At 36.1% G+C, this 21,906-nt stretch overlaps 1 protein-coding gene across 2 annotated transcripts in view; it reads right to left on the minus strand.

Annotated features, from left to right (window-relative positions):
• The window catches only part of SCLT1 (sodium channel and clathrin linker 1), an 88,422-nt gene that overhangs the window by 41,970 nt on the left and 24,546 nt on the right, over positions 1-21,906 (minus strand). For both annotated transcript variants that reach the window (XM_016203342.2, XM_016203341.2), the window contains 3 exons: positions 19,729-19,799; positions 4,340-4,430; positions 2,829-2,920 (listed from right to left, as the gene is read on the minus strand). In XM_016203342.2, coding sequence (XP_016058828.1) covers positions 2,829-2,920; positions 4,340-4,430; positions 19,729-19,799 — 254 coding nt within the window. The remainder of the gene's footprint in view (positions 1-2,828; positions 2,921-4,339; positions 4,431-19,728; positions 19,800-21,906) is intronic.

Consider the following 21,906-nt stretch of genomic DNA (forward strand, 5'->3'; position numbering starts at 1 on the left):
TCACTGGGAGAGTTGAAAGCTTTGTAGCAAGGGACATACCCCAAACTTCCCCACAGATATGAAGCTTTGTAGCAAGGGACGTGCTCCATACTTCCCCACAGAACTAGTTGGTCTCCCATGAAGAGCTAAACCTAGGGAATTCCCCAGACGTGGCAGGGAGGTGCAGATGGCCAAAAGTAATGAACCACAACTGTATTTTCATCAAATCACCTTTGCACTCATTAGCATTTGCATCACATATTGAACTGTCCTATTATTTGCTGTATATAGGTTTATTAATGTTATCTTTTTCAAAATGGTACTAATTTTCACTACTTAAGGTCCCTCTTTGTTTAATGCTTTAACCTTTACATTCTACCTCGTGTGATAGTAATACTATTACTCCCACTTTCTTTTTGTTTTCAAGTTGCTAATATTATCCACTAAAACCCTTATTTTAAATTCAAAACAAATCCTCTTCTTTCCTCTCTTGAGTTCTTTGTTCTAGTTCATTAATTCTTTGTTTTAGGTGTTTTCTAAAATAACCTATTACTGGACTTTGCTTTTTAATCAGAACCTTTAAGTCTCTGCCTTTTATAGGAACTCAGTCCTCTCATACTTTAATGTAATGATTTCCATGCATAACATTATTCATTTAGCCTTACTTGGCTGAAACAGCAGAGGAAGCACCTGCCTCTCCCACAGAGGCTCAGGACACCTGTTGCTGTCCTACCATCAGTTCACCCTTCCCTTTACTATAGCCATCTAGCAGGCAGAACAGGGGGACTCAAGCAGGGCTTATGAAGAGCTAGTGTGAAGCCATGCTACTCATTTAACTCCTGCCTTATTTAGCAGAGTATATACAAACCAGAGAATGTCTTTCCCAGAGAGAACTGTCATCCATTCCCTGGAGATACTTCCCAGGATCCATAAATCATCTAAAGAGCAGGGTAAAGAGACCTTTCTTTGGAAGATGGAAAGAAGTGACTTAATGCTTCCTAGATGTTTGTGGCATTTGAAAAGATTACAAATAATTTCAAATATAAATAATAATTTTAATAACTATAATAATAAGTATTTATTGAGCCCAAAATGTCTTTGATTTCATGGACCAAAGATGACCATTAAATATAGAGCTTTTCAATGTGACAGTTCCAATAAATAGAATATATTAGCTGGACATTGCTAACGGCACATATAAAGTACACTTTCTCTTATATAAAAATACAAAACATTTTTTTAAACTTTAAAATATATGACCTTTGCCCAGTTGGGTGTGGCTCAGTGGCTGAGTGTTGACCCATGAACCAGGAGGTCACTGTTCGATTCCCAGTCAGGGCACATGCCTGGGTTGTGGGCTGGATCCTCAGTAGGGGGCATGCAGGAGGCAGCCAATTAATGACTCTCATCATTGATGTTTCTAGCTCTCTCTCCCTCTCCCTTCCTCTCTCTGAAATAAAAAAAAAACATATAAAATTTTTTTTAAATGACCTTTTAAAAAATCATAATAGGAACTTAACATTAATTAAATAGTGCTGAAAGACAGCCAATGTAAAAATTTCTTTGCAGGAGGCTAGCTGAATACTTGACTTTAAAAAATAGCTTCGTATTTTCTTACACATGCAGTGATCCCTTCTTACGGAGCTGTTCAGTTAGGTTATATTATAGCTTTATACTAACAGCAAAACAAAATAAAACTAACAAAAATTCCAAAACCTTCAACACTGAAAAGACAACTTAGAGCATCGCTGAATGAACAACTTGATTCATCAGATTTAATGCTATCAGAGTGAAAAGGAAGTGAAATGCACTCATTTAGATTTCACTGTTTTCAATCTCTAGCATTTATTTTCATAGTACAGAACGTTACTAAAATAACAGAAATGAATATCTATAATGACAGACTTTTTCTCTAAGGTTAATACAAAGAAGTCCAGGAAAACAGGTTAGAAAAATGAAAACCCGAAACTCTAGTCCTTAAAAATTACCTCTTTCATCAGAATATCAAGTTAGCAATTAAAATCAATTAGTTCTCAACCTCCTGTGAGCAAAGAAATTACTTTTATTAACATTTTGGAGAACAGGAAACAAAAGGTAAAAGACACTAATTTTTTGCTGAACAAACATAAATTAGCCATTGATCAGTGACTAGAACTAAGATCTCAATTTTTGATGTTCTCAGTAGACTATTTCTGATTATAAAAGATTTCAATCATACACAGGAGATTTTTGAGCTCTAAACTATAATGTGAATTTACAGGCTATTGTCATGGTATTGTTAAAAGATTACAAATGACAATTTTCAAGTTCTTAAGGGAACAGCTAATAAGAGGAAATAAGAGCAAAACAACTAAAGATTCTAGAGTGAATGTTTGTATTAAGATAGCAATTAAAGACAAAGCTGCAGATATATTTATGTCCAGACCTTCAAAGATACCTGAAAAGTGTTGCTTCAGAAAACTCCAGGGAAAATATCTATAATGATTTCTCAAGTATTTTCTTTCTTGTGTATCTGCTTAGTAAGAAATGTTTTTTCTATATAATTTTTTACCCAACTTTGTTATTATTTTTTTTCTGTTTCAAGATGGAAAGCACATTTCTCATTTTGAGATTGACTAAACTTGACTATGATTGCTTTGGAGAAAAGGTAAAGACAGAAATGATCTCTGAGTATATATTCAAAATATACCAACCTTTTGAATATTAAAAAAATAAACAATGCCCAATAAATCAGATTTTAAGCCTATGATTACAGTTTGTTTAGCACTTATAAAATACATACTGAAATTCTAATGTGGAATATCTTTTGAAAAGTATAGGTAAAGCTAGATGTATTCAAAACAATTTACCTTGTTTCTAATTGTTTTATACTGGATTGCAGCTGCTGTAAACGCCTATCTGATGCTTCCTCTCTTCTTTGGGCAGACACCATATCCTCCTCCTAGAAAATAAGGAAACTGGAAGCTTGGACCGCTTGGGGGACAAATCATACGTATACTAAAAAACGGGGGAAGAGAACCTCACTGTATTAGATACCTTCAATCCTGTATTAAATAATCAATAATCAAAATAGTCACTGCACATAGATTTCTACCAATATTTCACACTACTGTATTTCCATAGTGCAAGTCCAACAAGACGAAGCAGGGGTTTGTATGCAGCCAGTCTGCCTTCAAGATATGGTCTCTTAACTAGGTTATACTGCACCCATTATAATCATAGGATAGTTCTTTGACATGGCAATGCTTTGAAATATATTTAGGTTTTATTGGCTTTTAGCTACAACTGTCTAAATTATTTTAGAGTTGCTCTAGAAATTACAATATGCATCTTTAATTTACCCCAATCCATTTAGAGTTAATAATTAATTCAGAGAAAACATCATACCATCCTAGTCTTCAGTGTCTTGGTTGTCATATCTTACATCTGCATACTTTATAAATCCATCAAATACAGTGTTAAGTTCTGCTTTAAAGCAGTCAAGTCTTTTAAGGTGTTAATAAGAAAAAAGAAATATGTCGATATATTATTTCATATTTACAATTCCTATTGCTCTTAATTTCTTCCTATATCTAAGTTGCCATCTGGTGCTGCTTCCTTTCAGCCTAAAGAGCTTTCTTCAGCATTTCTGAAGTACAGCTCTGCTAGTGACAACTTCTCTGTTTTCGCTTATCTGAAAATGCCTTTATTTTGCCTTCATTTCTCCTTCATTTTTGAAGTATAGTTGCGCTGCACATAGAATTCTTAGTGAGCGTTTTTTTCACCTTCAGCACTTCAGCTATATTATTCCAATGTTTTCTGCTCCCACAGTTTCTTGGCGGGAAGTCAGCTGTTACTCATAGCTGTTCCCATTTATACCATTTTTCTGTTGTTGCTTTCATGCCTTCTCTTTATAACTTGCTATCAATGTTGTCATGATATATCTAAAAGTGATTTCCTTCGTGTTTATCTTACTTGGGGTTCACTGAGATTCTTAGATTTGTTAATGTTTTCCACCAAATTTTGGAAGTTTTCAGCCATTATTTCTTTAAACATCTTTTCTGCTTGCTCCTTTCATCTTTGCCTGCTAAATCCAACAGCTGGGTCCACTGAGAGTGAGTTTCACTGACTGCCCCCACTGCCAACAATTATACTTTCCTGTCTAGTTAGTTTTGGTTGAAAACTGGAAAATACAATTATCTCTAATATTGTAATTTGGCTTCCTAATTTTATATTTAGAGGGCAAGAAAACAATTATTTTGTTTTCCAGCAACCCTGTTTAATTCAACCCTGATCTAATTCAAATAGATCAATAATAAAACAAACACACAGAAAAAACTAAGCTACAGGGAATCAGTTGTCTTAGAAAATAAGAAAGTACCTTCTTTTGCATCTGTTCTCGACAATCTTCAGTCACTTTAGTTAACTCTTCCACTTTTGCAACTGCAACTCTCAGATCTAACTTGGCTTGCCTAAAACAGAAAGTAAATTAATACAGTTTTCATACACCATAAATAATTTGAACAATTAGAAAAGAAATGTAAATTTGGTAAAGTCAGTACTGACTTTTGTGCACATACATGTTTAGAAAGGATAATCTTCCAAGACCAAACCTCTACGATAGATGGTTTCCTAATTTCTATTTTAGCAGATAATCTAATTCATCTTCTTGATGTTGGACATACGATCACTAAGTTGCTCTTGTGGTCAAGTGAACCAAACCTCTGAAATAGATGGTTTCCTCATTTCTATCTAATTTGCCTAATGATTCTATTTCTAAATTGCCTCTAAATTGTGTAATCCATTTGAACTTCCATTGCCCAAATTTGGCCCCAACATTGCTTCCCAGGACTATTCCAATAGATTCCAAACTGATCTCTTCACTGCTGGTCTCTTTAATTCATCCTCTATAATGCATCTTACCTGCAAAAAAGTTATCTAGTGATAAAAATTCTCATTTAATAACAATTTCTGGATTCCCCACTTTTTTGGGCATACAATCAATACTCCTCTGCATGGCATGTAAGGCTAGCCATCATTTGGCCTCGTGTCTTGCCAATCCCGACCCTCCTCCTATAATTTATGCTCCAGGTATAACAGATTGTTAACACACTGTTTCCTAAACACATCCTTGTCTATTTTTTCACTTGTTTGATTGGACTAGTTCCCTTCCTCTTTTTTTTTTATAACTTCCTCAACCCTCAAGACTTAGTTCAAAAGTCTCATCTAAAGTCTTCCCTAACTTGTCCTAGGTAAAAGACCCTACAACCTCAGTTCTCATAATACATAATACTGTGAACATTATTAACAGATACTGCCTCATGGAATTCTAAGTTTATAAAAATATATGAAATTAACATCATTAAAGGAAAGGATCACAGTAGAGAGCATAGTACCTAGAACATAGTAGAAGTGAATATATCATGAATGAAAGAGAAGGCAAAAGGAAAGGAGACAGAGTCACAGGTGTATCTTGATATTTTACTTAGATCTTGCCTATCCAATTCCATATTTGTCTGTGGAAATCCTACAATACAAAAAATTTGTGAATCTCTCATTTGAAACAGAATCTTTCTCCCACATAATTTAAAAAATATTTCAGGCAATGGTCCTAAGACCTGTTTTTGTAAATCTTTAAAAAAAAAAAAGTGTTCTGAAAGCACTTAAATTATTATATCATGACTCCTAAAACACATGAAAATCTATGGTTATTTTGGAGGAAAATAAGTAGTAGTTTACATGTACTCATTTATTTCTACATTATTCTACAAAATAGTTAGAAAAGAACTAAACAGTTGTCTGTCTACACCTGGCATGAAATACTGAAAGCTATTCTAGAATAGAAGCTGTAAGGTCTGTCTTCTAGACCTGACTCTACCACCATGAAAGCCATGTGAACTAGGTTAATCACTTAACCTCACTGAGCCTCAGATTTGCAGCTGTAAAACAGAGATACAGATTTTTCCAGCACAGCTCACAGAATTATCATAATGTTCAGATAAGTTTAATTTCTACTAAAGCACTTTATAAACTTTATTGTACTTTTTACAAATGTAAGGTATAATCATAATCTTGCCCTGTTTTGGATTTTGACTGGCCAGGAACTGTGTGGTCTAGCATTACTTCACAGTTGGGTGGAGAAAGCTTGGGGATGCCTATATGTCTAGCCTTGGCTCCTGGCCAAGAAATGAAAAGTAGGATTTATGCTGTGCTGTTGAAAGTCTGAATCTCTTTGGTAACCCCCAACCAGGATTTGTTTACTGATGGTTTTCACCTGGAATAGCTGGTTGGATAGCCAGCTGGATTATGTGACCAGAGGGGCAAAATAAACCCCTGGAGGGAACTTCTGCCTTGAATTTCCTGAAACTAAGATTCATTGCATACACGTTGGTAGATCAATCTGGAGACAAAGCATGTCTTTGTATGAATAAAGACCCTGAGGCACTGAGCCTAGCTGGGCTGGGCCCCCAAGGCTGGCCTGTGTTTTTTCTTGCTGCACAATATCCTTTGCCTTTACATAAAAGCCTTATGTGAGCATGCTCTGTGGAATCTGGTGAGTCCCTTCAAATGCCCAAACTTTGAATCTTTAAAGGAACCAACAAAATAACCGTAATTTTATTTTATAACTGTATGTTTATGTTATTTTACATAAAAACGTTTTAGATATGTCTGCTTGTATACAAATGATATCAAGGTCAAAAATAGTTTTCATTTTAGAAAAACAAATTTGATGAAAAATAAACAAGAATAACTAATTAAACAATCGTAATACCACAACTACCCACATATTTTATTTTTGCCCCAAAGGAATACTTTAAAAAACATATTATTTTATTTTTTTACATGCTTTCTTGTCAAACAATTTAAAATTTCTGGGATTTTTCTTTAAGGTAATCTTTCATTATTTATACAAAACAAGGCTTTGCTCTGTTTACGCAAAGTATAACCAAGTATAACATAAAAGACAGAATATAGTACTATATTTAAATTATGGCATTAACTTGGACACAAATTAAAATGCTTTAATATCATTACATGCTTTTGAGATTTAACATCAAATAGAATGAGTCTACTTTATGATAAAATTTTATGTTTCTTTTGCAGTCTCATATCAAGGAAATCCTAGAAATGTTTACAATAATTCTTTCATAGAATGAAAAATAATAAGATTCTGAGCGAAATGAAATGCAGTTTTTACTTATTTGATATATAATCTAGGTTTTTTCCCCTTTCAAAATAAAGAAAAATGCATCCTCTGGTACTTTAATAAGTAGTTCTGTAATTATCCACTACAACAGTCAAGCATTTATGTTTTAAAATTTTGAAGAATCCCCAGATATAATTTTAGACAAAGTTCTGAAACTTAAATATAATTCCTGCTTTAGGAAACTGATGGTAAACAGCAAAACTACAAAAAATTTTATTTTAATTTTTGCTTCTTTCAATATTTAGTGGCCGTCGAATGATTAAACCTAGTCAAAAGGCAAGCCTACCAAGAAACTCTAAAAGCAATGGCTATTAATAATCCATGTACTGAGCTGTCAAAACTTTAAAACAAAGGCCCTTGAGTCTTTAAAAATATAATTCAAAATTATACACAATTTAAGGTAGTTCAAAATTCTAATTTCTATGTTAGAATATAATTTTCTAATATACTAGGAATAGTTCTCTATACTTTCTGTGCACGAAAGTGACTTTTTTCCAATTATGTATGCATAAGCTCTTGGTCTCATTCCTTTACAAGGTCTGGGGGTGGTACCTGGTCATCAATTTTTTCAGCATCTCAATAGGTGATTCTGATGTAGAGCCACTGTCTTAGATTTTACAGAATAACTACACAATCAACATGTTTATCTTTACAAAAACACTGTAAACAATGATTACAAATATAGTTTTAGAGTCATATAACTGGGTATCACTGACCAATGAGAATATATTAATTCATTGTCTATAATTAAGTAGGCTTATGCAATGGACATGCTCAAAAATATTTATCAATTGTGATGTCTGAGGCACACAAGTTGTTTTGTAAGGTGGTACAAAACACACAGAGATAGGTGAGATACAGTAAACTTTAGCACGGCCACAAAGTACACTTTAAGTATCACAAAAGATTAAAATAGAAGTTTTATAATTCAGAGTAGGTAGTATATTTGCACTTAGTTCAAAGAATACTGAAGTAGGAGGTATTTAAAATAAGAATTCGCAGAGGAACAGTAAATCTCAAAAACAGAGATAAAGAGAAAGCATCAAGAAGGAGAAAAATAAGTACAAGCATAAAGGTAGGAACCTGTAGGGAAAGGCGATGGGGCAACAGTCAATGACCTTAATTGACAGGTTAAGTAATCTGTATTCATTTAAAGGTGAAGGGAAGCTACTTGGAGAATAGGATCAGGGCTGCACTTTAGGAATTTAAACCTAACATTTGTGAAAAACAATGGATGAGAATGATGGCTCTGTCTCTCTCTAACCAATAAATCATAATAAATGAACAAATGGCAAGAAAAGTCTAAACCAGAGTGATGGCGACAATGAATGTTCTACCGGGAGAGATGGCATAGATTTTACTGAGACAGAATTTAAGAGATTCCATACAATCATTCTTTGAACAAATATTTATTGAGTGCTTATAATATGGCAGGCACTGTGAATACAGTTTGGACACGTTGAGCTTCAAGTGCTGGTGGCTCATTCAGGTTTTTGTGTATATGTGTGTGTGTGTTTGTGTGTTTTAATTGTATTGCAGGAGCCCTAGACTTATTTTACAGAGCACCTACGTAAACTAAGCACTGTTGTCAGCACTTGTAATTCAGTGGTAAACACGGGAGACAAAGCCCCTGTCCTCATAACATTTACATTGTTGTGGAGGGAGACAGACAATATGTAAACAAATAAATGAGGCAATTTCAGAAAGTGAGGATGCTATGCAGTGAATGACATAGAACAATGAAAGAGAGACATGGGTCACCAGGGACAACCCCCTAAGAGAAGGCTATCTGAGCTAGGTCTAAAGGACACTGAGCTCACTTCAAGAAAACAGAGGGCAGAAGAACAACAGGCAGAGTGAATTAACAACAAATGCAAAGAGCATGAGAGAAGCACTGAAAGAAATGATAATTAGTTGGGTTGTATCACTAACAGAAAAGTAGAAGATAAGGCAGAGAGGAAGGTAGACGTCAGATCACAGAGGTGCAGAAAATCCTCATTTGAGAAGAGTCAACAACCAAGGAGAATGGAGGATTTTATTTTTATTATTTATTTTTTTAAAATATATCTTTATTGATTTCAGAGAGACAAAAGGAGAGGGAGAGAGACAGAAACATCAATGATGAGGGAGTCATTGATCAGCTGCAGCCCACAACCCGGGCATGTGCCCTGACTGGGAATCGAACCCTGATCGCCTGGATCCTAGGTCGAAGCTTAACCGCTGTGTCACACCCGGCCGGGTGACGATTTTATTTTAAGGCAAAAAAGGTGCCAGTAATCTTGAGAAGACTAGAGAGGTATGACCAAATCCAAACTGAAAGAAATTCCAAAGTGAGACTACAGCAAATACACTTTCTTCCAAGCAATTTCAAACACTAGAAAGGAGAAACTACAGTAAACTGAGGAATCATCAGGGGGAGGGAGGTCTTGGAAGAACCCCACAAAAGAAAGACTAAAATTTTAAAATGAATGAACATAATTGAAGAAACAAGACATTAGAAGAAACAGAAGAGATCTGGGGTTGTACAGTATGCAAGAAATGAGAATACAGCTCAATATAAAGGATGGAATAAGGAAGGAATGCTTCGTCTGGTCTCAGGAGTTACGGCAGCAACAACACAGATAAAGCTGATTTTCCAGAGCTAGGAAGGGAAATATCTACTGCCTATAGGACATCAATACCAACTCTCAAATCTACTAGCATCTGCTTTGTTAGTATTATACACGCCTATCTACTCGGATAGGCTGTATTCTAAAGCAGAATGGAGGACAGCAAAGACAGTAAGAGTCATAGAATACTGCGACACTGCAAAGAAGGTCATTTTATTTCCATTGGAGAGATGAGGAAAGTTCATTCGGTTAAGTAAGCTGCCCAAGTCCATGAACCAGAACCAGAATACAAAACAGAAAATAAAACAAATATGGAAACAAAACTAGAGCTGTTTGATTTCAAAGTCTATGATCTTTATACTTCATACCACACAGAAGCACATTTCAGGTTAGGTGTACAAACGAGGAGCATTTGCAAAATAAAATTATCATCAATAAAATACCTATCTTGAAATAAATCAGTAATCAATTATTAGAGGCAAAACTTCTAAACTATGAAGTTACAGATTTGTCTCTACCCTTGAACAGTATGTTCTGAAAGTAAAGTCTAATATTCTTCTTTCTGCCCCTTAAATATCAAGCTCGAACGATACAAACATTTGAATAAGGGGTAACAATAAGGAAAACAGTGTGAACAGACAGGAAAAGTCTAATATTCTTCTTTCTGCCCCTTAAATATCAAGCTCGAACGATACAAACATTTGAATAAGGGGTAACAATAAGGAAAACAGTGTGAACAGACAGGAAAATGACAGCAAAGCCCTATTTCTTAAAACATGTTTTCCATGCTCAGAAGACTAGCTGCCAGCACATAAGGAACTGTCTGGCAATTCTCGTGACTAAGCACATCTGCTCAGGCCATTTCTCACATGGGACAGTTTCCAAGACACACTATGAATCAAACATACTGATCCATGGATTCCAGATTTCCATAGCATTCTTGTAATAGAAGACACAATATTATTCAAATTGGAACATGAAGCAGCTGAGAAAAAGCTGTTATCTCAGCTACAATAAAACTATTACCTGGCAAAGATACATATATTTTTGGTGAGGGGGGAGAGATTATATAAAAATTGTGGGCACGACATTTTTGAATAAAAAAGTATGCCTTTGTAAAAAAGATTAAAAATGTGAACACAGATTTATATAATTTAGCCTATGTTGCATTAAACATAATAGAGTGATATCAAGAATAGCACTGCTATAAAATCACTCTTAGCTTCTTCAATAAAGCTACTTACTTAAAAATCCTTTCACTCTCACATTTTTTTAAAATTTTATTTTTGTTTAAAATATTACAGATGTCCCTTTTTCTCCCCAATGACCCATCCCACCCCGTCCCATCCCCTTCCCCAGTTCCTATCCCCACCGTTGTCTGTGTCCTTGGGTTGTGCATATATGCATATAAATTCTTTGGTTACTCTCTCCCCCTCCACCCACCGTCCTCCATCCTTCTGACATTCGTCAGTCTGATCCATGCTTCCACGTCACTGAATCTATTCTGTTCATCAGTTTATTAAGTTCTTTAGATGCCACATATAAACAAGATCATGTGATGCTTGTCTTTCCCTGCCTGGTTTATTTCACTTAGCATAATTTTCTCCAGATCCATCCATAATGTCCCAAAGGGTACGAGATCCTTCTTCTTTACAGCTGTGTAGTATTCCATGGTGTAAATGTCCCACAGCTTTTTTATCCACTCAGCTACTGATGGGCACTTGGGCTGTTTTCAGATCTTAGCTATTGTAAACTGTCCTGCTATGAACATCGGGGTACATATATTCTTTCTGATTAATGTTTCAGGTTTCTTAGGATATATTCCTAGAAGTGGGATCACTGGGTCAAAAGACAGCTCCATTTTTAATTTTTTGAGGAATCTCCATACTGTTTTCCATAGTGGTTGCACCAATCTGCATTCCCACCAGCAGTGTCCCAGAGTTCCCCTTTCTCCACACCCTCGCCAGAACATGTCATTTGTTGATTTGTTGATGGCAGCCATTCTTACAGGTGTGAAGTGATGCCTCATTGTGGTTTTAATTTGCATCTCTCTGATGATTAGTGACGTCGAGCATTTTCTCATGTGTCTCTTGGCCATCTGTATGTCCACTTTGGAGAAGTGTCTATTCAGGTCCTTTGCCCATTTCTTAACTGAGTTGTTTGTCTTCCTCTTGCTGAGTAGTGTGAGTTCTTTGTACACTTTGGAAATTAGCCCCTTATCAGATACATCCTTGGCAAATATGTTTTCCCAGACCATGGGGTTCTTTTGTATTTTGAGGCTGTTTTCTTTTGCTGTGCAGAAGCTTTATAGTTTGATGTAGTCCCATATGTTTATTTTTTCTTTTGTTTCTCTTGCCCTAGGAGATGTATTAGAGAAAATTCCACTATGTGGGATGCCTGTGACTTTACTGCGAATGTTTTCTTGCAGGATTTTTATGGTTTCGTGACTTACATTTAAATCTTTTATGCATTTTGAGTTTATTTTTGTGTATGGTTTAAGTTGGTGGTCTAGTTTCATTCTTTTGCATGTATCTGTCCAGTTTTCCCAGCACCACTCATTGAAGAGACTGTCTTTACTCCATTGGATGCTCTTGCCTCCTTTGTCAATATTAACTGACCATAATGGCGTGGGTCTATTTCTGGGGTCTCTGTTCTGTTCCATTGATCTATATGCCTGTTGTTGTACCAACAGCAGGCCGTTTTGATTACAGTGGCTTTGTAATACAGTTTGAAATCCGGTAATGTGATTCTTCCCACTCTGTTGTTCTTTCCTCAAGATGGCTGCAGCTATTCAGGGTCTTTTTCGGTTCCATATAAATTTTCGAAATGTTTGTTCTAGGTCTGTGAAATATGCTATTGGTATTTTAATAGGAATTGCACTGAATTTATAAATTGCTTTGGGTAGTATGGACATTTTAATGATATTAATTCTTCCATTCCATGAGCATGGTGTATTCTTCCACTTGTTTAAATCTTCCTCTATTTCTTTTTTCAGTGTCACGTAGTTTTCCGAGTACAGGTCTTTTACATCCTTGGTTAAGTTTATTCCTAGGTATCTTATTTTTTTAGTTGCAATGGTAAATGGTATTGTTTTTTTAGTTTCTCTCTCTGAAAGTTCATTGTTGGTGTGTAAGAATGCCATTGATTTCCGGATGTTGATTTTGTATCCTTCTACCTTGCCAAATTCGTTTATCAAATCTAGTAGTACTTTGATGGAGTCTTTAGGGTTTTCTATGTACAATATCATGTCATCTGTAAATAATGGCATTTTTACTTCTTCCTTTCCAATTTGGATGCCTTTTATGTTTTCTTCCTGTCTGATGGCTGTGGCTAGGACTTCTAGTAGTATGTGAAATAAGAGTGGTGAAAGTGGACATCCCTGTCTTGTTCCTGTTTTTAATGGAAATGGTTTTAGTTTTTGCCCATTGAGTATTATGTTGGCTCTAGGTCTGTCATATTTGGCCTTTATTAGGTTGAGGTATGATCCCTCTGTTCCCACTTTGCTGAGAGTTTTTATCGGAAATGGGTGCTGGGTTTTGTCGAATGCTTTTTCTGCATCTGTTGGTATGATCATATGATTTTTGTCCTTCATTTGTTTATGTGATGTATCACGTTTATTGATTTACAGATGTTATACCAGCTTTGCATCCCTGGAATAAATCCCACTTGGTCGTGGTGTATGATCTTTTTAATTTATTGCTGGATCCGGTTTGCTAGTATTTTAGTGAGGATTTTAGCATCTATGTTCATCAGAGATACTGGCCTGTAATTTTCTTTCTTTGTAGTGTCTTTATTTGGTTTTGGGATTAAAATGATGCTGGCCTCATCACTATCACATTTTAAAGATTTCCTGGAGCTTATTTCATATTTAAATAGAGCACAAAACATTAAGAAAACCTTAAAAGCGTCTATCATGCATTTAAACTTTGAGATGATTGGTACTAAAAACAGATTTTAAAAAGTCAGTACAGCTTAAAGCCTGGGTCCATATCAGGAAACACTGAAACTCTTTTGATTCATTTTGCAAAGCTACTATTAATTATATTAAAAATGGTTTTCTCTGGTGTGCTGTTTTGGAAGTCAAAGTACTAAGTGGGCACACATTACTGCATAGCTGAAGAATATAAATATAATTTTTCTAAATAATGACACTCTAAGAAGACAGCTGTCGCCCAACAAGATCAAGGAGAAAGTATACAAAGAGAAAACCCACATATATTAGTTTAGCTTTGCCCCTCAGATAAAGTGCAATTTAACTGATTATTTAATTAATTGAATCACTGAAACATTTCTGAGCATTTACCCTCTGTCCAGCACTGGGCTAGGTGATGGCAAGATAAAAATGACTAAATTATGAGCCATACCTTTAAGGACCTTTAAAAGTAAAGAGAGATTAATGTGTAAAGAATTAACCCTTTGCGGTCGTATTAAATCTGGAAATGGGTGTCGTACTGGTCGGAATTAAGAGCTTTCAGAGAAATTATGAACTGATACATGAATGAATAGAGTTAAGATTCGTACTGTTCCTTGCTGTGGTGGCTGAGAGCAGACATACGACCGGCACAGTAAAAAAGCTTTGGTGGCTGAGAGTAGACAAACGACCGCAAAGGGTTAAGTATGCTGAAATGTTAAAAATGCTATCAGAGCAGTGTCTACAGCTGAGGCACAAAGGCAGGCACATTTGGTTCTACCTAGGGAGGGAGAAACCATAAAGATTCAGAAAAAGATTTCTAGAACATGTGACACTTGAAAGTTGAGAGGATATTTGCCAGAGAAGGGTATTTCAGGCACCCTGAGCAATGTGAGCATGGCTTGTTTTGAAAACTAAAAGTAGTTCAGAAAATTGAGGTGAGGAGTGACAAGATCTAAAGCAGCCAGGGGTCAAGTTAAAGAGGCATTTATGTTAAGCTGAGCAACTCGAATTGTACCCTACAGGCATTTAGTAGCCACTGAAGGGCAGTGACATGATCAAATTTCCTTTTAGAAAGATAATTTTGATGACAGCATGAAAAAGGAAGGTGGGGAAGGGATAAGCCAATTTGGAGGCTACTCAGATGAGATGATGGACTGAGCAATGGCAGTAACAATACAGTTACGTAGAAGTGAAGGATCTGAGAGACATTTGGGAGGCAGACTTGAGACAGAAGAGGATTCAGGATACCTTCTAGTTTTCTGAAGCAGGAACTGGATGGTGCCATTCACAAACATAAAGACAAGATTCAGGACATAGGACAGATAATAAGCGCGGCTGAAAGCCTGATGAGTTTCAAGTGCCTCTGAGCCACCTGGGTGGAGATGACCAGGAGAACCTTGAGCTAGAAATATTTAATGGGGGGGGGGGTCTCATCTTTATAGAGATTGTTGAAGCCACAAAAGTGTGCAAATTGAAATAATTTGAGGCTGTCATATCATACATAAACTTATTAAAGACCATTTCTAACCTTAGAGCACACTTTTATATGCTTAAGTTCTCAATAAATCTAAAATAAACTGACAAGTTACAGATTCTTTATATGAAGATACTATCTATGTCTGCTTATAAGATCATTTGTTAGTGGCTACATTTAAAAAAAAATAAACATTCTGATGATGCTACTCTGATGACAAGATAACATAGACCCCTATGCAAATGCTTTAGTCAGTCTGTATAGTACATCCTTTTACTAAGATAATATTGGTTATTCCTGAAGGATATAAACAGATGACAACTTTTCCTTCAAAGACTTTACAAGGAAGACGTAAAAGCTGAGCAGACACAACTTGAAAAATAATCATTTCCATAACTCAGCTGGACATATGTTAGAAACGAATATATATGACCTAAAAGCACCTAAAGAGAAATAGCATAGAATTTGTTTAAATGAATAAATGCTGAGTAGAGCCACAAGAAGAGTAAAAATCTGGCAGAATAGATGAAAGAAGTCTTTCTGGAGAAGGCAAGTTTTAGCCAGGCTTAGAAAGTTATAAAGTTTCTGACAAACAGAATAACGATCAAAGGCAGAAGGAAGGGACCAAAACTTATTCCATGAGCAAGAGCAAAACAACTAGTGTAAGCAGTTTGTACATAACTGGAGGGTTGGGGCAAACCAGGTGAAGGAAGGTGCTCGGAACACAGGCTGAAGAGTTTCATCCGCTACAACAGGGCATCACCAGTAACTCACGGGAAGGAAAATGATGAAAAGCTCTAATTATAAATTCACATGATTCTAATTTTTTTGTACCATAACATCAGACATCAAATGAAACCAGTATGTTTTCAGTATAAGTACAAACTTAAACAACTCTGGTGTTTAAAGAATTTCCGATTTAGTTAATCTTGGCATGGTTATATAGGGCATCTCAAAACCTAAATTCTGGTAACATCAATATGCCCATCATTCAGGATCTGTCAAACGGGAAAGCAACACCCTCCTCCCTAAAAGAAGCATCTGCTTATCCTTATGTTCCTTTAAGTCTGTGTCAGGAAAAGCAAGCATAGTTTTATGTATGCAACTCTGAAATGCTTAATGCTAAGCTATGGAATGTTGCCAGTAAATATTATGGCAAAATTGCTCATGGACAATTACATTTAAGAACTTTTAGGCCTTGGAACACCACAACTAACTTTATCAATCTCTAATCTCAATTGATAATCTTTTGGGCCTGAATGCGCAAAAGCCAAATGAGACTTCCACACAGATGTCAAAAACAACGTACCCACTCATCACCTTTTAACAAGCAGCTCTCCTTGACTTCCTTAGTGCTGAGAATACTGTCAGAGAGCCAGGTATAGGAACTCACTAGGTTAGCAAAATGTGAGTTCTAACTTGGCTCTTCCATGAATTTTTGTGCAATCCTGAACAAGACAAATAATTTCTGAGCGCTTGGTTCATTTTGGTTCTTCTATAAAAGTAGAAAGTTATTCCATTGTATATGAGACAGCATGGATGGACCTTGAAAATAGTATGCTAAGTGAAGTAAGTCAGTCAGAAAAGGTAAGAACCATGTGATTTCACACATATGTGAGATATTAAACTGAAACTCATGGACACAGATAACAGTGAGGTGGTTAACAGAGGGAACAGGATGGGGAGGTGGTGGGGGGTAGAAGGGGCCTAATACAAGGTGACGGAAGATGGTTTGACTGTGGGTGGTGGGAACACAGTGCAATATACAGGTCTTGTGTAACAGAAATGTACACTTGAAACCTATATGATCCTATTAATCAATGTCACCCCAATACATTTAACAAAAATTTTTTTTTAAAAAAGTAGAAAGTTAAAGATGATCATTAAGATACCTTTAGCAATAAAATTCCATGATTCTTCCCCTGTCCTTTATCCCAGTATCACTAAGTTCTGCCCATTTTTCCTATACAAAAATATTTTATATGCATTTTCTATTTCTATTATCATCATATGATCACAGGTCTTTATGAACCAATTTTCTTATTCATGTTTCTTCCAGGATCTCCACACCCTGATTTATACTACATACACCATATATCCTATATTCTTTTTCTTTCTTCCACTCTTTTCTGAACCTTGAGTGCGGAGTAAAATTAATCACACTATTCTTTCCATGCTCTGTTCTTATTAGCTGTGAATCATTGCTCTCATTTGTTTATTTTTGTTTTCCTGTGCATTCTCAGTCCTCTTCTTATTCCCTTCATTGTGTGGTTCACATTAAAATGTGATATATCCTTGGAGATATATATAGATATATACACATATATGTATACATTAAGTTACATATTGCTATTTGCATGTGTTTTTATGCTATAGATCATCTTTTTTACTTTTTTTAAAATTTTTTTTATTTTTTAATATATTTTTTATTGATTTCAGAGAGAGGAAAGGAGAGGGAGAGAGAGACAGAGACATCAATGATGAGTGAGTCACTGATCGAGCCCTCAACCTGGGCATGTGCCCTGACCGGGAATGGAACCCCGATCGCCTAGATCCTAGGTCGACGCGCAACCGCTGAGCCACGCCTAGCCGGGCCTTTTTTACTTTTTAAATACAAACCCTGTTTTATAGATCTATGTTGCTATAACTACATCTTTACATGTGAACACATGTTTCTAAATGATGCATAATATTCCACAGGATGCAATTACCACATTTTACCTATCCATTTCCTTGGTGACAGACACCTAGGCTGCCTCCAATGTCCTACTTTTACAAATAGTCTCACTCCACAGAGATAATCACTAATTTGAAGTTAGGGCATATCATTCCTGGAGATGTTTTTATTTTATTTTTTTCTAATACATATACAATATATAGACTTTATTCTTTTATTATGTAAGTTGATACATGTATCTCTAAATATGTATAGTATATAACTAAAATATATATCCATAATCAACACACACTATTATTTAAAGCATTTAAAATGTATATAAGTTGCATCATTCTTTAAGCCCCTTTTGCACTCATTACATTCCGCATTCTAGTTCTGACACTGATAGTTGGGAGTGAAGAAGTATCATCACTTCAACATGCATCATCCTGACTGCTATGACTTTTGAAATATTTGTTCATACCCTTTGCCCAGTGTTCTAAGACACGGTGGCCTATGTTAAGAATTGTTTTACCACCCAGAACGAGTTCTAGGTTTTTTAATGATTTGTATAAATATGAAAAAAGAAGTAGATTCTGAAGTACTCTTGTTAAAACCACAATGACTTCTTCAGTGGGTTGAAGAGTGTTCCTCCCAAAATTCAGGTTCACCCAAAACTTTATTTGGAAACAGGGACCTTGTAGAGTAATTAAGGTGAGGGTCTCAAGATGAACCCTCCTAGATTAGGGTGGGCTCTACATCTTAAGATTTGAGTGCTTATAAAGGAGGAGAGGGCACACACAGAGAGAAAACCAGGCCATGCGAAGGTGAAGGTGGGAAGAGATGAGGGTTATGCTGCCAGAAGCCAAGAAACACCTACTGCTACCAGCAGCTGAAGAGGCAGGGAAAGATTCTCTCTAGAGCCTAGAGGGAGCGCAGCCCTACTACCATCCTGATTTCAAACTTCTAGCCTCCAGAACTAGGAGGAATAAATCTGTTGTTTTAAGTTACCAATTATCATTTGCTATGGCAGGTGGGAAACAAATACAACCTCTACATCACTAAATTCAGTGGTCAATTCTCAGAACTCACCTTGCTTTCTCTATTATTGGTTGCACTTAACTCAGCAATCACTCCTTCCTTCCTGACACGCTCCTTTCACCTGACTTCCAGGACACCACACTTCCTGGCATTCTCCTATCTCACTGGTCTCTTCCCAGCCTCTTTTGTTGTTTCCTCCTCTTTACCCTTCACTGAGCTCAGTTGTGGGTTCTTATCTCTTTTCTATATACATTATAATTTAAAGATATTTGTAAATGACTGCAGCATAGAACAAAACCTTATAGGACTACACTACTTAATTTTAAGTATCATGAGTGAGAGGAACAAAAAGTGACAAAATTTTTTTTGCTCACTGGCGTTTTTCCTGTGAAGACTATTAATACAACAATTATTAAACCACTGGACCACAATACACATGCACAGTATTAAACTGCTGATTAAAATCCCCTTATTGACTGCCTTCTCCTCCTCTTCCCTGTCTCACGTCTCTACCCCCCTCATGGTGCTCGCTGGTATTACATCTAAACTAGTGCTCAGGACCCTCTTCTCAGGGTCTCTTTAGGGGGGAATCCAAAGAAAGACGTGTAGAAAAATTTTATCTAAGGAAATTGATTTTCTTCCATAAGCACTGGTTTTACCATCATGAAACATCCCTTTATATATATTAGCTGCCTCCTAACAGTTTTAATTTCAGTCTCTTCCCATCCCAACAGATCATACATACAAATACCTATTGACAGAAACTTAAAAGGGAGGGGGAAAAATTCCATCGGAAAAATTATGGCATCACCACTTCCTTTGAGGAAAAACAATTAATACTAAAATAACAAAATTCATTTTTAAAAATACCTAAGTTGTTTTCGGAGTCGCTCGATTTCCACATTTTGTTCAGTTACGGTTTTCAGAAAGTGTTGGTTAGTCTGCCACAAGAAAAAAGTAAAAATATTCAGTATCAGAACATTTAAAACTATTTCTTTAAAGATTAACTATAAGGCATATCAGTAGAAACATAAAATGAAGTAATGACAATGATTAGATGTTTTGAGGGTAAAATAGAACGCTGGCCATCTTTCCTTGCCTTTACTACTTCAGTGTCACCTGCTTGCCTCCAACTAACCTACATCTGCATTTCTGGCCACCTGAGCCTCCTCCACTCACCTAACCGTGCAGAAGGCTGGGGGTGTTGTAGAAATCATGTGTCCAGTTTGTCCTGGAAGAGCCTGAGACAACAATGACTGAAGGGCATTGGTGTGCAAATACTCCAAACTCTCGCGTCCCACGGTGGAAAAACTCTAAGCTTGTGTCTATGCTGGCTTCCACAGTTCATTAGAGGGATTAAGTTTCAGTGAATTCACTTGACTGTTGAAAACCCTATTGGCTGCCCCTCTGCCCTTCCCAACTGGTGCTCCCTGTATTATCTCCTAAGGAAACTACATGCTTTGAAACCCTTTCCTCAGTCTGCTTGTGAAGGAAACTAAGGTAAGATATGAAGCAGTTTTCCATGTGTAGAAAAACTTTTCTGAGGGAATGCCTTTCTTCTGTAAGTGCTGGTTTTACATGATGGTACAAATTCCTTATCTTTCTCTATACGCCTTATATGCAAAGTCATATAGATGACAGTTACCCCCTAACTGATAGTCCTGATTTCAGTGTCTTCCATCCCAACGGATCACACATAAATCTAACAAAAGTTCCAGAGGCAATTTTCATTGTGCTTCTCTCATACTCTATCCAATTTCATTGACTTCATATTTTTAATATACTAATGTATTTCCCTCTGCTTGGGATGTCCTCATTTTGCCAGCATCCATCCCTCCACACTCCGTGTCATCTGCTCACTCTAAGGCAGAATTAACTGTTTCCTTTTTGCATTTTGATAAAACTTTATATGTACTTTTACAATATACATTGCATTATATTTAAATACCATATTTAACATTTATGTATTTCTAGCTATAATTAGAGCCTGTTTTTGAGGACTAGCTTCTTCCAGAACTCCCAGTGTCTGGCACATGATTTAGTACATTCTAAGTACTTATACCTTTGAGGAATGAATGAATGAATGAATGAATGAATGAATGAATGAATGAATGAATGTCTTTATGAGACATGAAAGAAAGCCTCTGGACTGCATCTTTATCTTCTTTTTTTTTTTTAAAACATATCTTTATTGATTTCAGAGAGAGGAAAGGAGAGCGAGAGAGAGATAGAAACATCAATGATGACAGAGTCATTGATCGGCTGCCTAGCCTGCAACCCGGGCATGTGCTCTGACCGGGAATCGAACCCCGATCTCCTGGATCCTAGGTCGATGCTCAACCGCTGAGCCACGCCCAGCCGGGCTGCATCTTTATCTTTATGTTGGGAAGTAGACAACTGCAGAACAGAATTTAATATTCAACTCACAGACCACAATTTAAGAGACCAACAGAAAGAAGGATAGAGTAATAAGTAGGTAAATTATACCACACCAAAAAAGTTTTAAAAAACAACAACAAAACCTGGGTGTAACAGTAAGAATGAATCAGGAAAGACATATGATTATATGCAAATAACTGAAGGGCTGACTTGAAGAAGTGAGCTTTCTATGATACCCAAAAAGATAAAACCATGCATCAGTGGGAAGAAATCTGATGAGACATTTTTAGCTTTCCAATAATCAGAGTTGAAAGGAAAAGGCTGTTAGGGGAAGTATAATATCTCTTACAGGGGATATTCAAAAGAGAGTCTAAATTATCATCTAATGGAAAAGCATTTAATAGAAGGATGTCTATTTCATTTGGGGAAGTAGATGGCCTTTAATATCATTTCAAATTCTCCTGTGAAGCTATTTCCATGACTTCAGGCCCAAATGATTCATGTCTCTGAATTCCTCCAAAATATCTTTGCACCATTAACGTTTTTAGTTATATATACTGTCTTGGCACTAGCATAAGTAACGCTTGTGTTTTCTTACTAGTTGGGAGCACCTTAGAGATAAATGATGTAGAATTAGTAGAAGTATAAACTGGAATCATGAATTTTAAG

Source organism: Miniopterus natalensis, chromosome 4 (assembly GCF_054644295.1).
Source record: "Miniopterus natalensis isolate mMinNat1 chromosome 4, mMinNat1.hap1, whole genome shotgun sequence".
NCBI classification, from domain to species: domain Eukaryota; kingdom Metazoa; phylum Chordata; class Mammalia; order Chiroptera; family Miniopteridae; genus Miniopterus; species Miniopterus natalensis.